We start from the raw sequence: 21212 nt of genomic DNA on the forward strand, positions 1-21212 counted from the left end.
TGTCCCATTTCGTCTGCTCCTCTGCGAACATTTTGTCTGCTCCACTGCTGAATCTCCTCAAGGTATGCCTACTTAGAAGAAGTTCTCCTCCTCTCTCCGACAAGTGTGCTACAGCATCCTCTCTCGCTGCACCCCCTCTGTGATTCCTCCTGCTCTCCGACTCCACCACCGCGTTTTAACACAGACTTGCTAACCTTTTTGCACACCTTTCATTCATTTGTTCCATATCAAAATCAAAATCTCTCGTTTCCCTCTCCCTTGACTCTCAGTCTGAAGAAGGGTCTCGACCTGAAACATTACCTATTACTTTTCTCCAGAGATGCTGTCTGACCCGCTGAGTTACTCCAGCTTTTCGTGTCTATCCAAGATTCATCTTTGGCTTGGTTTAAATGTAGTGTTGTCACCCCCCCCCAAGTCTACAGTTTATGGGTTTAAACTCCCATTTTGAGACCTGTTGATAATCCGGCACTGAATGCGTGTTAGACACAAAGTGCTGGAGTAGCTCAGTAAAAGATGGGTGACGTTTCGGGTCGGGAAACATCTTCATATGTTCAAAATCAGACAGCATAGAAAGAGATTATTTGGCCCATCTTGTCTCCGTTGTGTCAAATAGTCTATCCATGTACGTCTAAATGTATTTTAAACATAATCGTACCCACCACTACATGTTCCTGTGGTAGTTAGTTCCATATTGTTTTACTTCCATTGAATTTAACAGAGTGTAGCATGCTTTCATGTGTACGTTACCAACCGGATAATGGACCATATGAAAGAAACTTGCTCCCTTGTTCTTTTCCTGGATTGCAATAAATTACCATCTCCTCGCGCAGATTAAGCGAGCATTGATTTGCTTGCTGCCCTTTGACCTCACTGTGTGAACGTTGGAGGGAGATTTTTGGACGAGGTTTAAAACTAAACACTCCCTCATGTCCCACTGGTGAAAATGTAACGAGGTAGGTATTGCTGAAATTGGTTGTATTATTTTCACCAATAGTTATCCTAATTTAATGAAACAATGGCACAGTTCCACTATATTATACGGGTGGGATATTGCCACAGCTGGTAGCACAGCTGCCTCACAGCACCAGAGACCCAGGTTTGATCCTGACCTCAGGTGCTATTTGTGTGGAGTTTGCATGTTTTCTCCGTGACTGCATGGGTCTCCTCCAAACTCTCCAGTTTCCTCCACGTCCCAAAGACGTGTGGGTTTGTAGGTTAATTGGCCTCTAAACTTTCCCCTAATATGTAGATTGGCTGAGAATGTGGAATAACATAGAACTAGTATGAGCGGTTGATCGATGGTTCGGGTGAACTTGTTGGGCTGAAAGACCTGAATGCGTGCTATATATCTTTAAACTAAATTATACGATGGATCCAATCCCAAGCTGCACTCCCAATAGATGTGATTTCTTTCCAGGTATTTGGCCGATTTAAGGGCCTGCCCCACGTTCCCTCGTCCTCTGCCGAGTTGAAAGGACCTTAAAAAAAAATCAAGATTTTTGTGATCTACGAATTCCGCCTCCCGACTATCTTTTTACTCGTGGACTTTTTTGTCATGCTGGAAAAAACGTCCCGACCTACCTGATGCCCCGAGTACCTGCGGCTGGCATAACGAGCCGCTACGATATATCTACGGACTCCTACGGACATTCTCCGAGTTTGAATCAAGGGGAAAACTCGGGAGAATTCATGAGTAACTCGGGAAGGTGGGACAGGCCCTTAACTTTTCATAATGCCAATTAAAGCCATAATCTCTCTATTATTAGTAACAAATAATATGATGATCATGAAGAATGCAAGGATTATTTAGAGTATTCAACAGCCAGTCTACTTTAACTTTGTAGCCTCAGGAATACATATCTAGCACTTTTTGAAAGTTTGCAATGCAAGCTGATATTGTACTTGTAACTGTTACAAATTGCATTGATGCAAACTATATATATATATATATATATTAAAAAATAAAATTTAGAGCATATTTACTTATGTTAGTCCAGAATTTTATCTGTTGCCTAAATTCCTGTCCTTCTCTCTATGTTTTTTTTAAGGTGGTGAATGCAGAATGGGGTTAAGAAGGAAAGATCAATCAGCCACGATTGAATGGCGTAGACTTGATGGGCCGAATGGCCTAATTCTGCTCTTATGAATTGGGAAAGTTTAAGGGCATGTGAGGAAGAATAGGTTACAAGGAATGGGGATATGAGACTGTACCAATTGCCCAAGAGCTGGCATTGATGGGCCAAATGGGCTCCGATGAGGTGAGAGAATGAGAAGTGCTTTTAACTAAAGATGGCGTGTACCAAGGGGTTTTACTGGCTAGCTCTTACTACTTCATTAAAGTATAGATAAATATTGCCGGAAGATTAATTAGCTGTGGGAACTTTATTGTCAGAGCTTGGTATTGTTTCTTGCCCCGTGGTACACACCATAGTTAGTTGAAAGCACTTCTCATTCTCTCACCTAGTGCCAGGCGTGGCCAGGAGGCTGAGCCCTGAACTCCTCCTCGAGGTTGTGGATGAAGTGGCAGCAGGTACCGTAGGGGCAGAAGCTGGTGGTGTGCAAGGTAAGGCTTGTACTTGGGGTAGCGGCTGATGCCGTGGGCGAATTGGCACTTGTCGCTGTAGCGGCCCATCGGGGAACGGGTTCCTCTGGAGTTGGAGCAGGGTTTGGCTGGAGTTGGAGCTGTCTGTGGGTCCCGTGGGTCTGGGGCCGCTGGTGTTGGCGATCCGGGCTGTCAGTTGGCCCGGCTGGAGAGGCGGAGGCGAGCTGGGGTTGGCGCTTCTCCACGCTGGCCCTGGGGTTCGGTGTCCTGTTGGTCCGGATATCTCAATTGGGGGGGGGGGGCGGGGGACGGTCCAGTGGGGGTTCCGCAGCGCTTGCGGGTCTCTTCCCCCCCCCCCCCCCCCCCCCCCACCGAAAAAAGAGAAAATATGGGACCCAAACTATACTCACTGAATCAACAGCGCTTTGTTCAATTTTTATTTAAAGGATTCGACCTTTGTCAAATCCCATGATTCCTTGCGTTTTTCGGAATACCGAACTCGCTTATTCTTTTTAGTTCAGGAATACAATGCGGAAACAGGCCCTTAGGCCCACTGAGTCTGCACCGACCAGTGATTTCTGCCCATTAACACTATCCTACACACACTACGGACATTTTAAAATGTTTTTATACCAAGCTAATTAACCTACAAACCTGTACGTCTTTGGAGTGTGGGAGGAAACTGACGATCTTGAAGAAACCCCACGCAGTCACGTGGAGAATGTAAAAAATCTGTACAGACAGCACCCGTAGTCGGGATACGTGCTTTTTATAACTTATTTATTGAATGGAATTTTATTTGTTTAAGCATTCATTCTTTGTATGAGATAAAGTACAGTTCTGTCTGCCTCTTGAAGTAATGAAAGACTGCATATAGAAAGAGCCAGGAACACTCCCAGTAATCTAGTCGACTGTGCCGACTCGTCTCGCTGTCATTTGTGGGATCTTGCTGTGTGCAAACTGGCCATGTTTCCCCACGGAACGATGATTGTTGCACTTCATTATCATTCTCCAGACATTCCTCAGTGGTGGGGTGTTTTTTTGTATAAGCCTTCGCCTCTAGCAGGGCAGGAGAAAAACGATAAGGATCTTCAGGAATATAGAAAAGCTTTTTACGTCAAGGCTGCAACAGCTTCCTGTATTTCCCGTACGCAGAGCGACTGATGATCACGTGCACGTTGGCCAGACCGTCTTCTGGCAAGACGTCCACTTCCTGCACAGTGGCTTCCTTGTACAACCAGCTGGAGAGATGAAAGGCACAGTGTTACAGGTCTGCGTCGTTAAGTGATCCTTTCTGTTCAGTGATCCATGAGAAACTTGTACTGAACAAACGCGCTTTCTTTGAGCAATACAAGTTAATTCTTTAAAAATGATCTTGAACACTAACTGGTGTAGAACTTCATCCTCTGTCGCTTGTATTAAGTACACACTACGATAGTGACTATGTTTACTAATCTGAACAGTTTGTTCCTTTGAATTCTGACACGATATTCTGCATTTAACACAAGTGATCGAGATTGAATCTGCACTGTGCTCATTTTCACTATGTAAACAAAAGAACTTTGTTCAGAAGATATGTGATTTAATTCTTACCTTAATTGAGGCCCAGCCAAATTTACTTTGATGGTGAGGATTAGTTTTCCTGTTGCTTGCAAAACTGCCTCCTCAATTTTCTTTTTTAGGTCATCCATTCCAAGTCCATGAAGGGCTGAAATTGCAATGGTGTTCGGATCTGCGGGTTGATAACTGTAAGGTGGAAAAATTACCCTCCAGTGTCTGAGATGAATCAAAGTCAAACAGACCTGAAACGGGCCCTGCTGGCCAATATGTCCCATCTAAAAAAGATACAAAGTGCTGGAGTAACTTAACGAGTCAGGCGGCATCTCTGGTGATGCTACCTGGCCCACTGAGTTACTCCAGCACTTTGCGTCTTTACTTTGTTAACCAGCATCTGCAGTTCCTTGTATGCCCCATGTAAGCTAGTCCTGTTTGCCCATATTCCCCTAACCCATGTTCTGTTCTATGCTATACCTGCATGCAGGCCAAACTCAGGATGAATAAATATTGATTAGGATGCAGGCGTTCATTTGGGTCTATGATTCGATACACCAAATGGCATCTCTCCATGTCATAAAAAAAGCAAGGAAATATAATATTTATGTGAAATATGCCTTTGGGCATTATATATGTTTTGTAGTATGCCCATCAATTACAATGTTCTTACCTGTTCACCAAATCAATTTTATTATGGACTTCAATAATAGAATTTAATAGTTCATTTGGCAATTGGAGATTCTTGAGAATATTTAACACATTCACTTTCTGGTTGACAGTTTCAGGGTGACTTATGTCTCTGACGTGAACTATAACATCCTGGAAATATATAAAGAGAGAAAGGAAAATAATTAAGAAACTACATTTTTATGGGAGCCGAGCTCATGCAACACTGGAAGAATGGGAATACATTTTTGCAGTTTCTAACTTTCTTTTCATGGTTCTGAATGAGTTTATTAGATTCACACTAATTCTTCTTTGTTCTTTTGAAGTGCTCCAGTTTCTCTATCCTCTCTTGTGTACGTTTTCTATCATCATGAAGCCTCTTCTGTGGCATCCTCTCTTTGATATTCCTCCTGATGTAGGTACTCAAAATTAGACATTATATTTTGATGTGGCAGATCATCTAATGATAGTTCTGGTTACTATGAATGCCCTTTACTTCTCAATACTGAGAGTGCTCAGGGCCAGATTGAGCATTGCTCCGAAAAAAAGGATAAATGACACTCACAGCAAATGACCAGTTCATCCAAATTAACATGAATAACGCCCTGTCTAATATAATGCAATAAAAATATATTTATGTCTTGGGCATAGCTTTAAAGTGAAGGAGCAACGTTTAAAGGATATGCGCGGGAGATTTTCTTTACACACAGAGGGTGGTGAGTGCCTGGAATGCACTACTGCAGATGGTGATTGTGGCAATTATGATTTCGCATTTAAGGGACATTTAAGCGACATTTGGATGAACATTTAAGGGACATTTGGATGAGCAGATGGATATAGAGGGAAAGGAAGGATATGGATAATGTGCAGGCAGATAGGAGTTGGTCATGGCATAATTCGGTCTCATGTGGGCAGAAGGGCCTGTCCCTGTGCTGTACTGTTTTATGTAAAAGATACAGCATGGAAACAAGCACTTCGGGCCACCGAGTCCACGCCAACCACTGATCACCCATTCACACTAGTTCTATCTTATCCCAACTTCCTACACACTAGGGGCAATTTACAGAGGCCAATTAACCTACAAACTCACGGGTCTTTGGTATGTGGTAGGAAACAGGAGCATGTGGTTGAAACCCAAGCGGTCACAGGGAGAACGTGCAAACTCCACACAGACAGCGCTTGAGATCAGGATCAAATCCAGGTCTCTGGCGCTGCGAGGCAGCAACTCTACCAGCCGTGTCACCCGAATATTATAAATGCAAACAACTATGAATTAACCTTTCATAGACACAAAAAGCTGGAGTAACTCAGCGGGACAGGCAGCATCTCTGGAGAGAAGGAATGGGTGACGTTTCGGGTCGAGACCCTTCTTCAGACTGAAAGTCACGGGAAAGGGGAGCGAGAGATATAGATGACGACAGAGAGATATGGAGCGATATAGAGAGATATAGAGCAATAAACGATATAGAGAGATATAGAGCAATAAACAAAAGATATGCAAAAAATTAACAATGATAAAGGAAACAGGCCATTGTTAGATGTTTATTGGGTGAAAACGAGAAGCTGGTGCGACTGGAGGAACAGCACCTCATATTTTGCTTGGGCAACTTACAACCCAGTGGTATGAATATTGATTTCTCTAACTTCAAGTAACCCCGGCAGAACCCTCTAGCTGAAACAAGATACATTCCATGGCTTTTAAAAATAACAAGCCTATGCACTTGATAATCAATATTACATTTAGAAAACAAAACTTACTGAATACGCCACATCCTCCAGTGTGGCCGAGAAGGATTCAACTAATTTGTGGGGAAGTTGAGAGAGAAATCCAATGGTGTCAACATAAAGGACTGTCATGCGACTCGGAGTCAAGCCAGCATGAGTGGTAACATCGAGTGTAGCGAACAGCTGATCTCTAGGGTGAAGACCCGCGTCTCCAGTCAGGCTTTTGATCAGAGTGGTTTTGCCTGAGTTGAAAATATGAAAGGCACCGGGATTAAAACATATTCCATTGGGAAGAAAAGTTTGACATGTTTTATAAAACCTTCCAATGCTTTAGAAACATAGAAAATAGGTGCAGGAGTAGGCCATTCGGCCCTTCGAGCCTGCACCGCCATTCAATATGATCATGGCTGATCATCCAACTCAGTATCCTGTACCTGCCTTCTCTCCATACCCCCTGATCCCTTTAGCCACAAGGGCCACATCTAACTCCCTCTTAAATATAGCCAATGAACTGGCCTCGACTACCCTCTGTGGCAGAGAGTTCCAGAGATTCACCACTCTCTGTGTGAAAAAAGTTCTTCTCATCTCGGTTTTAAAGGATTTCCCCCTTATCCTTAAGCTGTGACCCCTTGTCCTGGACTTCCCCAACATCGGGAGCAATCTTCCTGCATCTAGCCTGTCCAACCCCTTAAGAATTTTGTAAGTTTCTATAAGATCCCCTCTCAATCTCCTAAATTCTAGAGAGTATAAACCAAGTCTATCCAGTCTTTCTTCATAAGACAGTCCTGACATCCCAGGAATCAGTCTGGTGAACCTTCTCTGCACTCCCTCTATGGCAATAATGTCCTTCCTCAGGTTTGGAGACCAAAACTGTACGCAATACTCCAGGTGTGGTCTCACCAAGACCCTGTACAACTGCAGTAGAACCTCCCTGCTCCTATACTCAAATCCTTTTGCTATGAAAGCTAACATACCATTCGCTTTCTTCACTGCCTGCTGCACCTGTGTTAAAATGAGTTCTTTTTGCCAGTCTAATTCAAGAAAACTTGAGTCAAACCATTGCTGCTAAAATCAATTCTTTATTCTGTCAGCGCTGGATAATTCTTTAAACCTTCCAACACAGAGTTAGAAACTCTGGGGCTGGTCGAAAGAACTACTGACTTTGGCATAAATGTAACACATTATATAAGTAATAGACAAGGATAGTACAAAAGGAGTGGCAAACTATTAACCAATCATTATGGTTTACCATACATTTAACTTATTTGCATTAACCAATCAACTAAATCCTTTCCATTGATTGACAACGCGTATAGTCACATGATTTTCCCTTTTCCAGCCCCTTTACAACCTTCTTCCCCTCTGTGGTTTCTTCAACCTCTTTTCTCAAAATCATTTTATTTCAATAAAGTAAAACCACAGATATACAACTAATTCTCAGAATATATACATAATACAGCAATCACACAACACATACATACAAAACATATTTTCACTTTTGGAAGAGAAAGTTATTTCTAAAACTTCCGATTTAAACAAAGTCTAATACTTACAATCGTAATTAAACACAATACACTTCACAATTAATTTTCTTACAACCACATAGTTAAAATACAGTTACTTATGGATTACAAAGATTAAAGATGAGTTTTGCCTCATTCTTACAAAGTGATAAAAGACAAAATTCTAATCACACAATTCCCAACTACAGACACATAAAGGCCATTAATTGTCACACTTGATTGCTTCTTCCCAAGCTCGGGTCAAATTTCATTCTGTATTACAACCTCCCCCTACTATCTCTGGAAGAAAAGAATGTAAAAGCCTCTTCACTAAAAGCATTCCTCACAACAAATGAAAGATCAAAACAGAATTACTTTCTCAGTTTCTGGTAACCATAAGAAATCCTTTTGCAAAGGTCACACAACCATCACCTATGCCTTATCTCTTATCCCAACATAAACACATGTAAACAGCACAAACCATCTCACAGACTAGTATCTACCCTTGGTGCCTACAATCCAACATAGGCAACCATAAATCGCCTTAAATGACACAGCCAAACTCTGAGATGTGTCACAAAGGAAGAAGGATGGTGCCCATGTCATGGAGAAAGATCCCATTTACAACTTCCATTATAAACAGCAACCTAAACCAACTACAACTTCTCACAGCATGATTGTAGTTGTTTAAAGTGCTTTATAAATAAAGTTATTATTATTATTATTGCTTCAAAGCAATAAATAAAGATATGCCTATTCAGATCAACCTTTCCATGTTATGATAAGCCATCTGTTCTCCTGTGTGTGTTCTTTGTTCTTTATTTCTTTGTGGAGGCATGTATTTCTGAAAGTCCCAACTCCAAACCCTTCTCTTGCAACTTAACACAAGTTCCTTAAGAACTTATCATTTGAGCAATTTTATTATATATTTCCTCATTTGCATGCCTACTTTCAATGACTGGTGTACCATGACACCCAGGTCTCGCTGCATCTCCCCTTTTCCTAGTCGGCCACCATTTAGATAATAGTCTGCTTTCCTGTTTTTGCCACCAAAATGGATAACCTCACATTTATCCACATTATACTGCATCTGCCAAACATTTGCCCACTCACCCAGCCTATCCAAGTCACCTTGCAGTCTCCTAGCATCCTCCTCACAGCTAACACTGCCCCCAGCTTAGTGTCATCCACAAACTTGGAGATATTGCCTTCAATTCCCTCATCCAGATCATTAATATGTATTGTAAATAGCTGGGGTCCCAGCACTGAGCCTTGCGGTACCCCACTAGTCACTGCCTGCCATTGTGAAAAGGACCCGTTTACTCCTACTCTTTGCTTCCTGTTTGCCAGCCAGTTCTCTATCCACATCAATACTGAACCCCCACTGCCGTGTGCTTTAAGTTTGTATACTAATCTCTTATGTGGGACCTTGTCGAAAGCCTTCTGGAAGTCCAGATACACCACATCCACTGGTTCTCCCCTATCCACGCTACTAGTTACATCCTCGAAAAATTCTATAAGATTCGTCAGACATGATTTACCTTTTGTAAATCCATGCTGACTTTGTCTAATGATTTCACCACTTTCCAAATGTGCTGCTATCCCATCTTTAATAACTGACTCTAGCAGTTTCCCCACTACCGATGTTAGACTAACCCATAAAAAGACCCAGGTGCTGAAGACCCAGCAACGACCTTTGGTGCTGTGTTAAAAATTCCCCAAAGGCATTAACAATAATGGACTGTGATGCAGCATTTGTAGCATATAAAAATCACCCAATTGTTCTTCATTTTCTGTTTTCTGGAGTAGAACCAAAAATATTCCTTTGCATGTACCTTGCATGTTCCCAATAACCCTTTCTGGCTTAAGCCCTCCCTTCACCACCTCCAGTTTAAATTCCATTTGGAATATTTTGGAGGACCAAGAAACCAAGAACCAAGTACACCGAATTTCATTAATGTAAGCATTGATGGAAATATTCTTTACTATTACTTTAGTTATTTATTATATACAGTAAGAACATAGAAGATGACTAAGGCCACTGAATCATGCGATTCCCCAGGCTATAAGGATGCACTTTCCTCCATTCATGACGCCAAAGTAGAGATGGTTGAAGTTCTTAGGAGATAATATCACCAGCAATTTGTCCTGAACTAGCCACATCGAAGCAATGGCCAAGAAAGAGTGCACCAATGCCTCTATTTTCTTAGAAGGCTTAGGAAGTTCGACATGTCCCCAACAACTCCCACCGACATCTACAGATGCACTGTAGAAAACATTTTATCGAAATGCATCCTAGTATGGTTTGGGAACAGCTCCATCCAAGACTGCAAGGAATTGTAGAGAGTTGTGGACATAGCCCAGACCATCACGCAAACCAACCTCCCTTCTATTGACAAACACTTCACGCTGCCTCAGCAAGGCTACCAACATAAGCAAGGATGGATCTCACCCTGGTCACTCCCTCTTCGGATCTCTTCCATCAGGCAAGAGGTACAAAAGTATGAAAACGCATATCTCCAGATTCAGGGACAGTTTCTTCCCAGCTGTTCTCAGACAACTGAACCATCCTATCACCAACTAGGGTGTGCTCCTGAGCTACCATCTATCTCATTGCAGATGCTCGAACTATCTTAGATCGAACTTTACTGGACTCTTATCTCAACATCAATCCCTTTATCACATATCTGTACACTGTGGACTGCTTGATTATAATAATGTATGGTCTTTTCGCTGACTAGATAGCACACAACAAAAAGATTTTCACTGTACTTTGGTACACGTGATAATAATAAAGTAATTTAACTAATTAATGAACATAGAGGATGTTTACTTAAATTATAGTTATTTTTGAATGGGGAAAGAACAGGGGAAAATATATCACTTGAGCATTATACTGAATTTTAATTGTATCAGATTTTTACCGAATGTTGAACTCACCGCAGTTAGTGTAGCCCATGACAGAAATAATTGGGAACTCTCTGCGTTTGCGTTGAGTTCTCAGCAACTGTCGTTTTTTTCTTAACTTCTCCAAGGCTCCTCTAATCTTTAGTTCCCTCTCCTTGAGGAGGCGTTGCTGAACCTCCATGAAGGTCTCACCTGGAAAATGGTGATTGTATGAAATTGTCTGAACCATAAGAATGCACGAAGTAGTTTAGTTTAGAGATACAGCTCGGCCCACCGAGTCCATACCGACCAGCGATCCCCGCATATTAGCACTGCCCTACATACACTAGGGACAATTTTACATTTATACCAATCGGATTAACCTACAAACCTGTACGTCTTTGGAGCGTGGGAGGAAATCGAAGATCTTGGAAAAAACCCAAGCAGGTCAGAGGTAGAACGTACAAACTCCGTAAAGACAAGCACTCGTAGTCAGGATAGAACCCGGGTCTCCGGCGCTGTAAGTCAGTAGCTCTACTGCTCTGCCACTGCGCCAAGTATGAGCAGGAGTAGGCCACTCAGCCCCACAGGCCATTTCTGCCATTCAATAAGAAATCTTACATCAGCTGCACCTCTCTACAAATACTGGTGGGCGGCACAGTGGTGTAGTGAGTAGCACACAACTCCTCCTCACCTGGATCCACCTACCGCTTGCCTCATCCCGCCCCCTCACCTCTTTATACTTGCTGGCTCCCCTCTATTTTTTTCAGTCCAGATGAAGTGTCCCAATCGGAAACATTGAGTGTCCATTTCCCTCCACAAGTGCTGCCTGGCACGCTGAGTTTCTTCAGCAGATAGTTTGTTGCTCCAGGTTCCAGCATCTGCAGTCTCTTGTGTCCCCTGTGAGTAATGCTATTGCCTCTCAGTTCCATCAACCTGAGTTTGATCCCATTTGTGTGTAACATCTCCCAAGAAATGGTTTCCCTGGGTGCTCCAGTTTCCTCCCACATTCCAGATAAGTGCTGACTGGCAGACTAAATGGTCACTTCAAATTAGTCCTAGTATAACGTGAGTGATAGGAAAATCAGAGGAATTGATAGGCATGTGAAATAAACGGAATTAGAAAGAATTACATGGGTGAATGGGACAGATGGGAATGTATAGACTAGATCTGCCTCTTACATTATAAAAAGATAAAAATACAAGCACCCCATATATAATATCTTAAAATCCAAAAACAATTGATTTCTGCCTCAATTATATGCAGAATTTCAGATCTCCAGTTCTCTGGGGTCAAAGTTCCACTGATTCATTACCATCTCATTTAAGACATTTTTTCTCATCTTCTAAACTCCAAAATGTACAGAAATCAGTTTGCTTAAACACCCTATAATGGCAAATCTGCCATCCCAGGAATCAATCGAGCTAACCTTTGCTGCACTTCGTATTTTATAGGCATATTCTTTCTTAGGTAGGAAACTAGAACTGTATATATTAAAGACGTGGTCTCTCTAGGATACCATTTAGTTGGAACATGATACAATACAATACAATACAATACCTTTTATTTATCATTTGAACCTCACATGAGGTTCAAACAAAATTTGGTTTCTGCAGCCATACAAAAAAAAGAACCAAGACACACACCAACACAATTCAATTTACATAAACATCCATCACAGTGAGTCTCCTCCTCACTGTGATGGAAGGCAAAGACTTGTCTCTCCCCACGTATTCAAATCCTCTTGCAAGGAAGGCCACCATATGAACCAATGATATTGGTAAGTAACTTAGCTGATGAAAGGCATGAAAGAGTTGAAATATTACCTGACCCCATAATATATCTGGATCCACCGCCTTGTTGGTCTAAGTGGGCAAATTCATTTCTCAGCTGGGACCTGCCAAATAAAGGCAAAACAATATTTAATTCAAATCGGCAGAAGACTCCCATAAGAAGAGGCTGCATTTCAGTAAATCCTGTTTAGAACCAGTGCCTACTGTAGTACAATTTTACAAAATACAAATTATATTTTAAAAGTAAAAAATAAATTAAAGCTCATATAACCCCAGAATTTGAATGTTTAACATCTTTTCGATGTGAGCAAGTGCTTCTTTGTATTAGGATGGAGGATGGCTTGCTTCCACTTTGGTTGTGTCATAGAGTCATACAGCACAGAAACAGGCACTTCAGTCCCATTAGCCGATGCCAGCCAAGATGCCCCATCTGCATTAGTCTCACTGGCCTGCGTGCTTGGCCCTTATTCCTGTGAAGGTTTCCTATTGATGTACTTGGATAATGTCTTTTAAATGTTGTTATAATAAGGCTGCCCAGTGGCGCAGCAGTAGAGTTGCTGCCTTACAGTTCCAGGGATCTGGGTTTGATCCTTACTACGTTTCAAATGTCTTTTATTGTCACGTGTACCAATTAAGGTACAGTGATATGCGAATTACCATACAGCTATACTAAATAAAAGCAACAAGACGCGCAGCTACATAAAAGTCAACATAAACATCCACCACAGCCGATTCCCCACATTCCTCACTGTGATAGAAGGCAATAAAATCTAATCTTCGTCCACATTTTTACTCCGTGGTCGGGGCAGTCGAACCATCCGTTGGTACGATCAAAGCACCCGAAGCCGGCGGTCGAAGCCCCCACGTCGGGGCAGTGGAAGCTCCCGTGTTGGGGCGGTCGAAGCACCTGCAGCTTGGAGATCCCGATGTCGGTCTCTAACCATAGACCGCGAGCTCCACGATGTTAAAGTCTGCAGGCAAGCGCGGTAGAGCTCAGAGGTCGATCCCTGGCAAAGGGATCGCGAGCTCCGCGATGTTGAAGTCCCACAGGCTTCCACGGTGGAGCTCTCAAAGTCAGTCTCCAACAAAGGCCGCCAACTCCTCGATGTTAGGCCGCAGGGCGGACGGAGATACGGTACGGAAAAAAAATCGCATTAAAGGTAAGAGGTTAGAAAAGGTTTCCCCCAACCCCCCACATAAAACAAACTGAAGGACACTAAAAACATACATTTAACACATACTAAAAATACAACGAAGAAGAAAGGGACTGTTGGCGAGGCAGCCATTGCTGGCCCCACCCGGTTATGCTGTCGGGACCTTAACCCTCCACAGCCGTCGCTGCGGGCATCCAAATGTGCAGACAAGGTAAAAAGTCCAGGTAAGACCTGAAACGGTGCCTCCCCACCGGAGACCGCTGCTTCAAGTTGGCGTAGGCCGCAGGCCGGCAGTCGGAGATTTAAAGTTCACGCCGCAGCCAGAAGCACTGCAGACTGCAGGGCCAGCAGTCGAAGCTCCCTTCCAGAGGTCCCCAGCGAGGGACCGCGCTCCTGATGGTAAGTCCACGCCGCGTCCGCGGTAGAAGTTGCCGTGGTCCGGCATTTGGAGCTTTTTCGTCCCCCACGAGGGATCCCAAGCTGCGGACCCCGCTCTAACTGGAGCTCTGCAGACCGCGTCCCGAAGATGTGCGGGGTTGTATGTTAATTGACTTCTATAAGATGGCCTCCAACCTATAGGGAGTGCATGCAAAAGTGGGATAACATAGAACTAGTGTGAATGGGTGATCAATGGTCAGCGTGATTTCAGTGGGCTGAAGGACATGTTTCCATGCCATGATCTCTAAATTAAATTAGATTCCAATTATACAGACAATGTTGAGAACCAAAGAAATCTGAATTTAATCTTCATTTCTTATGGAAAAATAAAAAGGCGGAGTTTAATATTCTTGATTTGTAAGGGTGTCAAGGGTTATGGGGAGAAGGTAGGAGATTGAGAAGGAAATATAGACCGGTCATGAATGAATGGCGATGGGCCCAATGGTCTAATTCTGCTCCTATGACTTATGAACTTATGAGAGCTGACACTTTCTTTCAATCTGAATTCAGTGTCAAGTATTAAAGATCAAAGTACAGCGCTTTGTGACAAATTGTACTGTCTAACAATGTGAGCAATTTATGCAACAGTGTTGATGATGAAAAGGGCGTACAGCCTTACCTCAGGTATGGGATCTCGGCGAGTGCTATCTGCATTTTGGCCTCTTTGGTACGAGCATTGCAACGGAAGATATGAAGGACAACGGAATACCTGTCAAAAACTTGAACGCCCCAAGCAGATTTTAACTCTTTCTGAAAAACATAGAAACAAATATTTTAAGAACTATTCTGCACAAAATGAGCCATGGAATAAAATGGCAAATAAGTATAATGAACCAAGTATTTTTTGTTGTTGTTGCTGATGATTCTATATTAGAATGGTGAATACCTTTGAAACCATCCTATTGTAAAATAAAGCTATTGTGTAAAGTTTTTATAAACTTTCAGTTAAAACATAATTATCTATACTTTTAAAGACACAACATGTTGGAGTAACTCAGCAGTTCAGGCAGCATCTCTGGAAAACATGGATAGGCAACGTTTCGGATAGGAATCCTTCTTCAGTCTGATTCTGGGGGGAGAATGTCAGGACAAAGTGTGGCAGGTAATAGGTGAACACAGGCGAGAGGGGGTTTGTTAGGCAGAGGATTGGACAAAGGGATAAAGGACAGAAATTAAAACAGAAGGTGTGAGACAAAAGGATTGTGAAGCCAGAGGAAGGAATATCCTCAAAAATAAAATCTAAAAACCTTGAATTTTATTCCTCTGCTTAATTTTCCTAATTCTTCATTAATCATTCAACATATAATGTAATACATCATGAACTATTTTTACTTAGTGCGCTCTGCTTAACGATAAATGCATCTTTACCTCCGATAATGCAGACAGTCTTTCAACGTTCATAAACACGGCAGTAATCTGTGGCATCCCTTTTATTATTTCTGTAAAACAGTTGTATTTGAATTTAATTGTTTAAACCATAATTACATTACAAGAGCAGCTACTCTTCAAAATCACTTCATTGTTTTCAAAATTTTCTCAGTAGTCTTGAGTATAAGAAAATCTTATAACAATAGAAGACTTTTGCTGCAACAAAGCTTTGCCAAAATAGTTTGGTCCAATAACAATACTATTGTGCATTACTGTACCAAGAAGCCAGTGTTTCACTGAAGTGAGCTTGTATGGCAGGCTACAGCAACTTCATAACATTAAGTTACTTTTAATGCACTTTCATAAAGTTCAGTAAGACATTTACAAATTATTTGTTTGGTGAATGGAAAATGCAGTCTACAGATATATCTAGATATCAGTACCATTTTCAAAATATATAATTCAGACTCTTTGTTACCAGTAAGAGTCTGTAAGACCTGTACGAAATTGTTACCTGTAAGAGTCTCAAAATTGCCTTTGCCAAAAATTAGTTTGTTATCTGGACTTTTTGTGGAAAGGATGAGTTTATCAACAACTTGCCAGTTGGGCAGGGTATTCACAAGTGCAACTGCTTCAGCCATCTGAAGTTCACCTTGTGAAGGAAGAAAGAAAGAATAATATGAATTGAACTGTACAACGTGCAACAGCACCAGGTCAGAGTAATCCAGCTCCAACTCACCAGAGGGCAAATAAATACCCTGCTCATGTACAAGAGAAAACAATTATAAAACCAATACATATGCAAACAATTAACAAGAGAAAAGTGCAAATTAAGAATATTTTAAGTTTTGAATTGCAGAAGAAATGAATTGCAGCAGTAGATTGCATGGCAAGATTAAATTTCAATATTAATGCAGTCTTCAGTCACATTCAGACAAGAGCACAATTATTCAATGTAGTCATAGAGCATGGGAACATGCCCTTTGTGTCTACCTGCCCATGCAGAGCAAGATGCCCCATCTATGCTGGTTATAAGTAACAGGAGCAGAATTAGGCCATTCGGCCCATCAAGTCTACTTCGCCATTCAATCATGACTTATCTATCTCCCCCTCCTGCCTTCTCCCCATAACCACAAAACCATGATGACTTTGGCCTATTTTATCATGAACTTCTGTACTCCGTAACCTCATCCTTTATAATGGACTCTTACCTACCATTGACTAACCGGTTAGACTAACCGGCCTATAGTTCCCACTATACTGCTTTGCTCCCTTCCTGTACAGCGGTTAACATTGGCAATATTACAATCCTACCTGACCATGTTTGGCCCATATTCGTCTACACCATTTCTATCCATGTACCTGTCCAAATGTCTTTTAAATGTTTTTCTAGTACCTGCCTTAACAACTTCCTCTGGCAGCTTCCATATACCCACCACCCTGTGTGTGAAAAAGTTGCTGCTCAGGTTGCTATTAAAGACTCTGTGCATTCCCCTCATGTTACAGATTATTTGGTGTAAGAGTCTGCCATGGTTTTCCTCACATGCTTATTCGTCTGCCCAGTCCTTGCTTTGTTATTTCGTTTATCAAAGGGACTATCAAATTTCCTTTTAAAATAATGTTTCTACATTTGTCTCCAACAATGGTCAGTGTTTGAAAGGACATTTAATTCTCCACATAAATTATGTGGAGTTGGTGGCCTAAAGGCCTGCTCCATTCTGTATGACTGTGATTCTATCTCCTTCCACCTGCACAGGATGGCACAGTGGTGCAGCTGCTGCCTTACAGCACCAGAGACCCGGGTTCAGTCTTGGCCCCTGGTGCTGTCTTTGTGGCGTTTGCACGTTCTCCCTGGGACCGCATGGGTTTCCACCAGGTGCTCCAGTTCCCACTCACATCCCAAAAGACATATGGGTTTGTAGGTTAACTGGCCTCTGTAAATTGCCCGTAGTGTGTAGAGAGTAGATGAGAAAGTGGGATAACATAGAACTAGTGTGAATAGGTGATCAATGAACTCGGTAGGCCAAAGGGCCTGTTTCCATGCTGTATCTCTAAACTAAACTAAACCTGCCCTTATTTCAACCGATGGAAATGTATTCCACCATCACTTGTAGCTATCCATGTGAATTTATTCTTCTGTTTTTATTCTTGGATATTTTTGCACTTAATTTTAATATGGGTGTTGTAATTCATTTTAACATAAAAGTAAAGTGAATTATATAAATTATAATATGAACCATTAACATCCTTCCTTAAATAAGGTAACCAACATGGTACACACACAACACCAATTGTGATCTTACCAATGCCCTATGTAACTGATGCATATCCCAACCTGTGCATTCAATTCCGCTAGTAATAAAGAATAAACTTCTGTTACTTTCCTAAATACTTGCTGCACTGGTCTTTTGCAAATTATGTGCAATGACATTCAGATCTCTCTGCACCTCGGAGAACTGTAATCGGTCGTCGGTTAGATAGTCTGATTGCATTCCTTTTATTTTTCTGCCAAAATAAAGAATTTCATATTTCCTTGCACCGTATTCCTTCTCCCAGATCATTTCCCAATCACTTAACCTACATATCTCGTTGTTGCCCCCTTGTCCTCTTCACAATGTGTTTTTATGTCATGGATGCCCTCCACCGCAAACGGTGTCTTGAGACGGGCCTGGAAAATCATTAAGGACCCCTCTCACCCTAACCATGGACTATTTGTCCTCCTCCCATTAGGGAGGCAGTACAGGAGCCTTAGGTCTCGCACAAGCAGGCTGAGGAACAGTTTTTTCCAAAATACCATCACCCTGCTGAACTCACAGGCCCGACGCTAGCTTTCTTTATACTCTTTTATCTGTATATATTTATTACCTATGTACTAGTTTAATTCATCCACATTGCACATATTGTTTTAACCAGTATTTTTACTACCTTGCACTCTGATTAGATGCTAAACTGCATTTCGTTGTACCTGTACTCGTATTTGTGCAATAATAAAGTTGAATCAAATCAAATCAGATCAAATCATATTATACCCGCCTCCATCAAAGTTTGCCGTCATGTCGTCAGTCCATTCATCCCTGTCATTGATATAAATTGTAAAATGTTTTGGTCCTAGCACTGATAGGCTCAGAGTTTTCCAGCATGGACCAGGCCCTTTTGGCTCAGCTTGCCCACTCTGGCCAAGATGTTCCATCTTACTAGTCCTAAATGACTGTATTTGGCCCATATCCCTCTAATCCTGTCTGATCCATGTACCTTTTCTAACTGTTTCTTAAATGCTATGATTGTACCTGCCTCAACTATCTCCTCTGGCAGCTTGTTCCATACTCACCACTCTGTGAAAAAGTTGTCTCTCAGGTTCCTATTAAATTTTTCCCCCCTCACCTTAAACCTATGTCCTCTGGTGATGCAGATGAAATGTGTAGGAAGGAACTGTAGTTCTAGTTATACACCGAAATAGACACAAAATGATAGAGTAACTCAGCAGGACAGACAGCATCTCTGGAGAGAAGGAATGGGTGACTTTTCGGGTCAAGACCCTTCTTCAGAGTTGGTGGTACACTACTCATTACATCTTGCCCCATTTATACCTATTCTTGCTGGAGGCCAGTTCATTTGGCTATATTTAAGAGGGAGTTAGATGTGGCCCTTGTGGCTAAAGGTATCAGGGGGTATGGAGAGAAGGCAGGTACAGGATACTGGGTTGGATGATCAGCCATGATCATACTGAATGGCAGTGCAGGCTCGAAGGGCCAAATGCCCTACTCATGCACCTATTTTCTATGTTTCTATTCTCTATCCCCCATTAGCCAGCAACCTTCAATATATGTTAATATGTTACCTCCTACACCATAAGCTTATATTTTCCACAAACATCTTTGAAGCAGCTCATTTTTGTATATAACATTGAAATGTATTTTATATTAGTTAATTACAATTTTACCTGTGGTGAGATATTGTTTCTTCTCTCCCCACTTGACATTTGGATGGACAATAAATACTCTATGTCCATCTTCAGAAAAAGCAGATAATTGTTCCTGAAGCAGCTCTTCATATTCACTGCCTTCGATTTCACTGTTATGTTCTGTTGTCACCTCATCATCCTCATCACTTTGCTTTCCACTTTTTGATTTTGTACTGCAGGTACCTTTGTTGCTTTTAGAAAAACATTCGCTTGTGGCAAAACACCGGACAAAGTGGCGTGATAAATTTTGGGGACATTGATTTTCTCTTAGATTATGAGAGGCATTTCCATTCATCAGAGACAGTTTTGACCGGAGAAACAATAAGTTGGGTATCCTTCTACGTAATGGAATTAAACATATTTTCCAAGAGTGTAGTCTGTTCAGAGGGTACAGTAAAGGAATTTTAGAGACATTCCTTAGCAATCCCATTGCTGCAAACAGCATTTGACACCAAAGTTAAAATACTTAAGTTTTCAAGCCCACATGCTGACGGCATCTTCATGTTAGCCAACTGATCCTCAATTCCCTATAACCAGCTCCGGCCATGTTGAGTACAGCATTAAAACAAAAACACTGGAACCAAATTTAAATGCTGAGAAGACACACAAGGATCTGCAGAAGGTGGAATCTTGAGCAAAACACAACTTGCTGGAGGAACTCAGCGGGCCAGGCAGCATCTGGGAGAGAAATAAACGCACGACTTCTCGGGTAGGGACCCTTCTTCAGACTGATTAAATACCAGGAAATGTTGCAGGTTCTTGGCAACCTGAAATTGATGCTTAAGGTTAAGCCTTCATAGAAATAATCTCCAATCTTGACACCCAGACATTGATGCTTGGATCTTCAGAGAAATAATCTCCAATCTTGACACCCAGACATTGATGCTTGGATCTTCAGAGAAATAATCTCCAATCTTGACACCCAGACATTGATGCTTGGATTTTCAGAGAAATAATCTCAATTCAGAATTCTGTGCTACAACCTTCATCCTTTGATCATGCACAAAAAAACAAGCTTCAGCCGTCTAACAGGGACAGAATTTACCTCCAAACATTGCAGAGGCTCACTCCTTCCTATGTTTACATCGAAGATATAGACACAAAATGCTGGAGTAGCCCCGCGGGACAGGCCGCATCTCTGGGTGGAAGGAATATGTTTACATATTCTGTTGCTGCTGCTGCTGCTGCTGCTGCAAGGAAGACTTTAATCGTTCTCTCTGGGCCGTGTGACAATAAAAGAGACTCTTGTGTCTCTTGACACGAGAAAAGCCTCAGCCGTTCACGTCAAAGATACTAGAGGAGCTCTATAATCTTTAGTTCAAGGACATTTAAAGTAGCTCTTTCTTCCCAATAACACTTCCTGGCTTAATCCCTCCCTTCACCAGCTCCACAGTTTAAATCAAAGATCCTATAGCGGAGTTATCTTTGGTTTAAATTCCATGTGGAATATTCTGGAGGAGCAGGAGACCAAGTTGCTTTGGCGCCTTTGTGTTTCGGTTCCCCCGCCGGAACTATTAAACCGCGACACCCAAACGCCCGACATAATATTTTTCAATTTAAAGGAAAAAAGCATCGTCAGAGAGTTTGGGGATTAGCGAGAGCTTCATGTTCTGGTGGTAACA

The 21212-nt window shown here is 41.9% G+C and overlaps 1 protein-coding gene across 2 annotated transcripts; it reads right to left on the reverse strand.

The window, feature by feature from the left end:
* Window positions 1–3305: 3305 nt before the first annotated feature.
* On the reverse strand, window positions 3306–20446 carry gtpbp6 (GTP binding protein 6 (putative)). 2 transcript variants are annotated; one of them, XM_033023295.1, is made up of 10 exons: window positions 19570–20446; window positions 16144–16281; window positions 15630–15700; window positions 14881–15011; window positions 12703–12773; window positions 10930–11088; window positions 6521–6729; window positions 4767–4915; window positions 4136–4288; window positions 3306–3783 (listed from the first exon to the last, which is right to left on the reverse strand). In XM_033023295.1, exons 1-10 carry the CDS (start codon window positions 20033–20035, stop codon window positions 3660–3662), a joined length of 1671 nt encoding a protein of 556 aa, XP_032879186.1. In that variant the 5' UTR covers window positions 20036–20446; the 3' UTR covers window positions 3306–3659. The 2 variants fall into 2 exon arrangements, with proteins under 2 accessions (XP_032879186.1, XP_032879187.1); XM_033023296.1 differs by lacking the exons at window positions 15630–15700; window positions 19570–20446 and having other exon boundaries at window positions 16144–16258.
* Window positions 20447–21212: the final 766 nt, after the last annotated feature.

This window comes from Amblyraja radiata, chromosome 6 (assembly GCF_010909765.2).
Source record: "Amblyraja radiata isolate CabotCenter1 chromosome 6, sAmbRad1.1.pri, whole genome shotgun sequence".
In the NCBI taxonomy this organism is placed as follows: domain Eukaryota; kingdom Metazoa; phylum Chordata; class Chondrichthyes; order Rajiformes; family Rajidae; genus Amblyraja; species Amblyraja radiata.

What these genes read in the sequence shown, in the direction of transcription:
- gtpbp6 (XM_033023295.1), bottom strand. Translation starts at nt 20,035, where the DNA reads ATGCTGTTTGCAGCAATGGGATTGCTAAGGAATGTCTCTAAAATTCCT. An exon ending in GAAACAATATCTCACCACAG is followed by an intron (nt 16,282 to 19,569) that starts GTAAAATTGTAA and finishes TTCCTTCACAAG; the next exon opens with GTGAACTTCAGATGGCTGAA. An exon ending in CAATTTTGAGACTCTTACAG is followed by an intron (nt 15,701 to 16,143) that starts GTAACAATTTCG and finishes ACTGTTTTACAG; the next exon opens with AAATAATAAAAGGGATGCCA.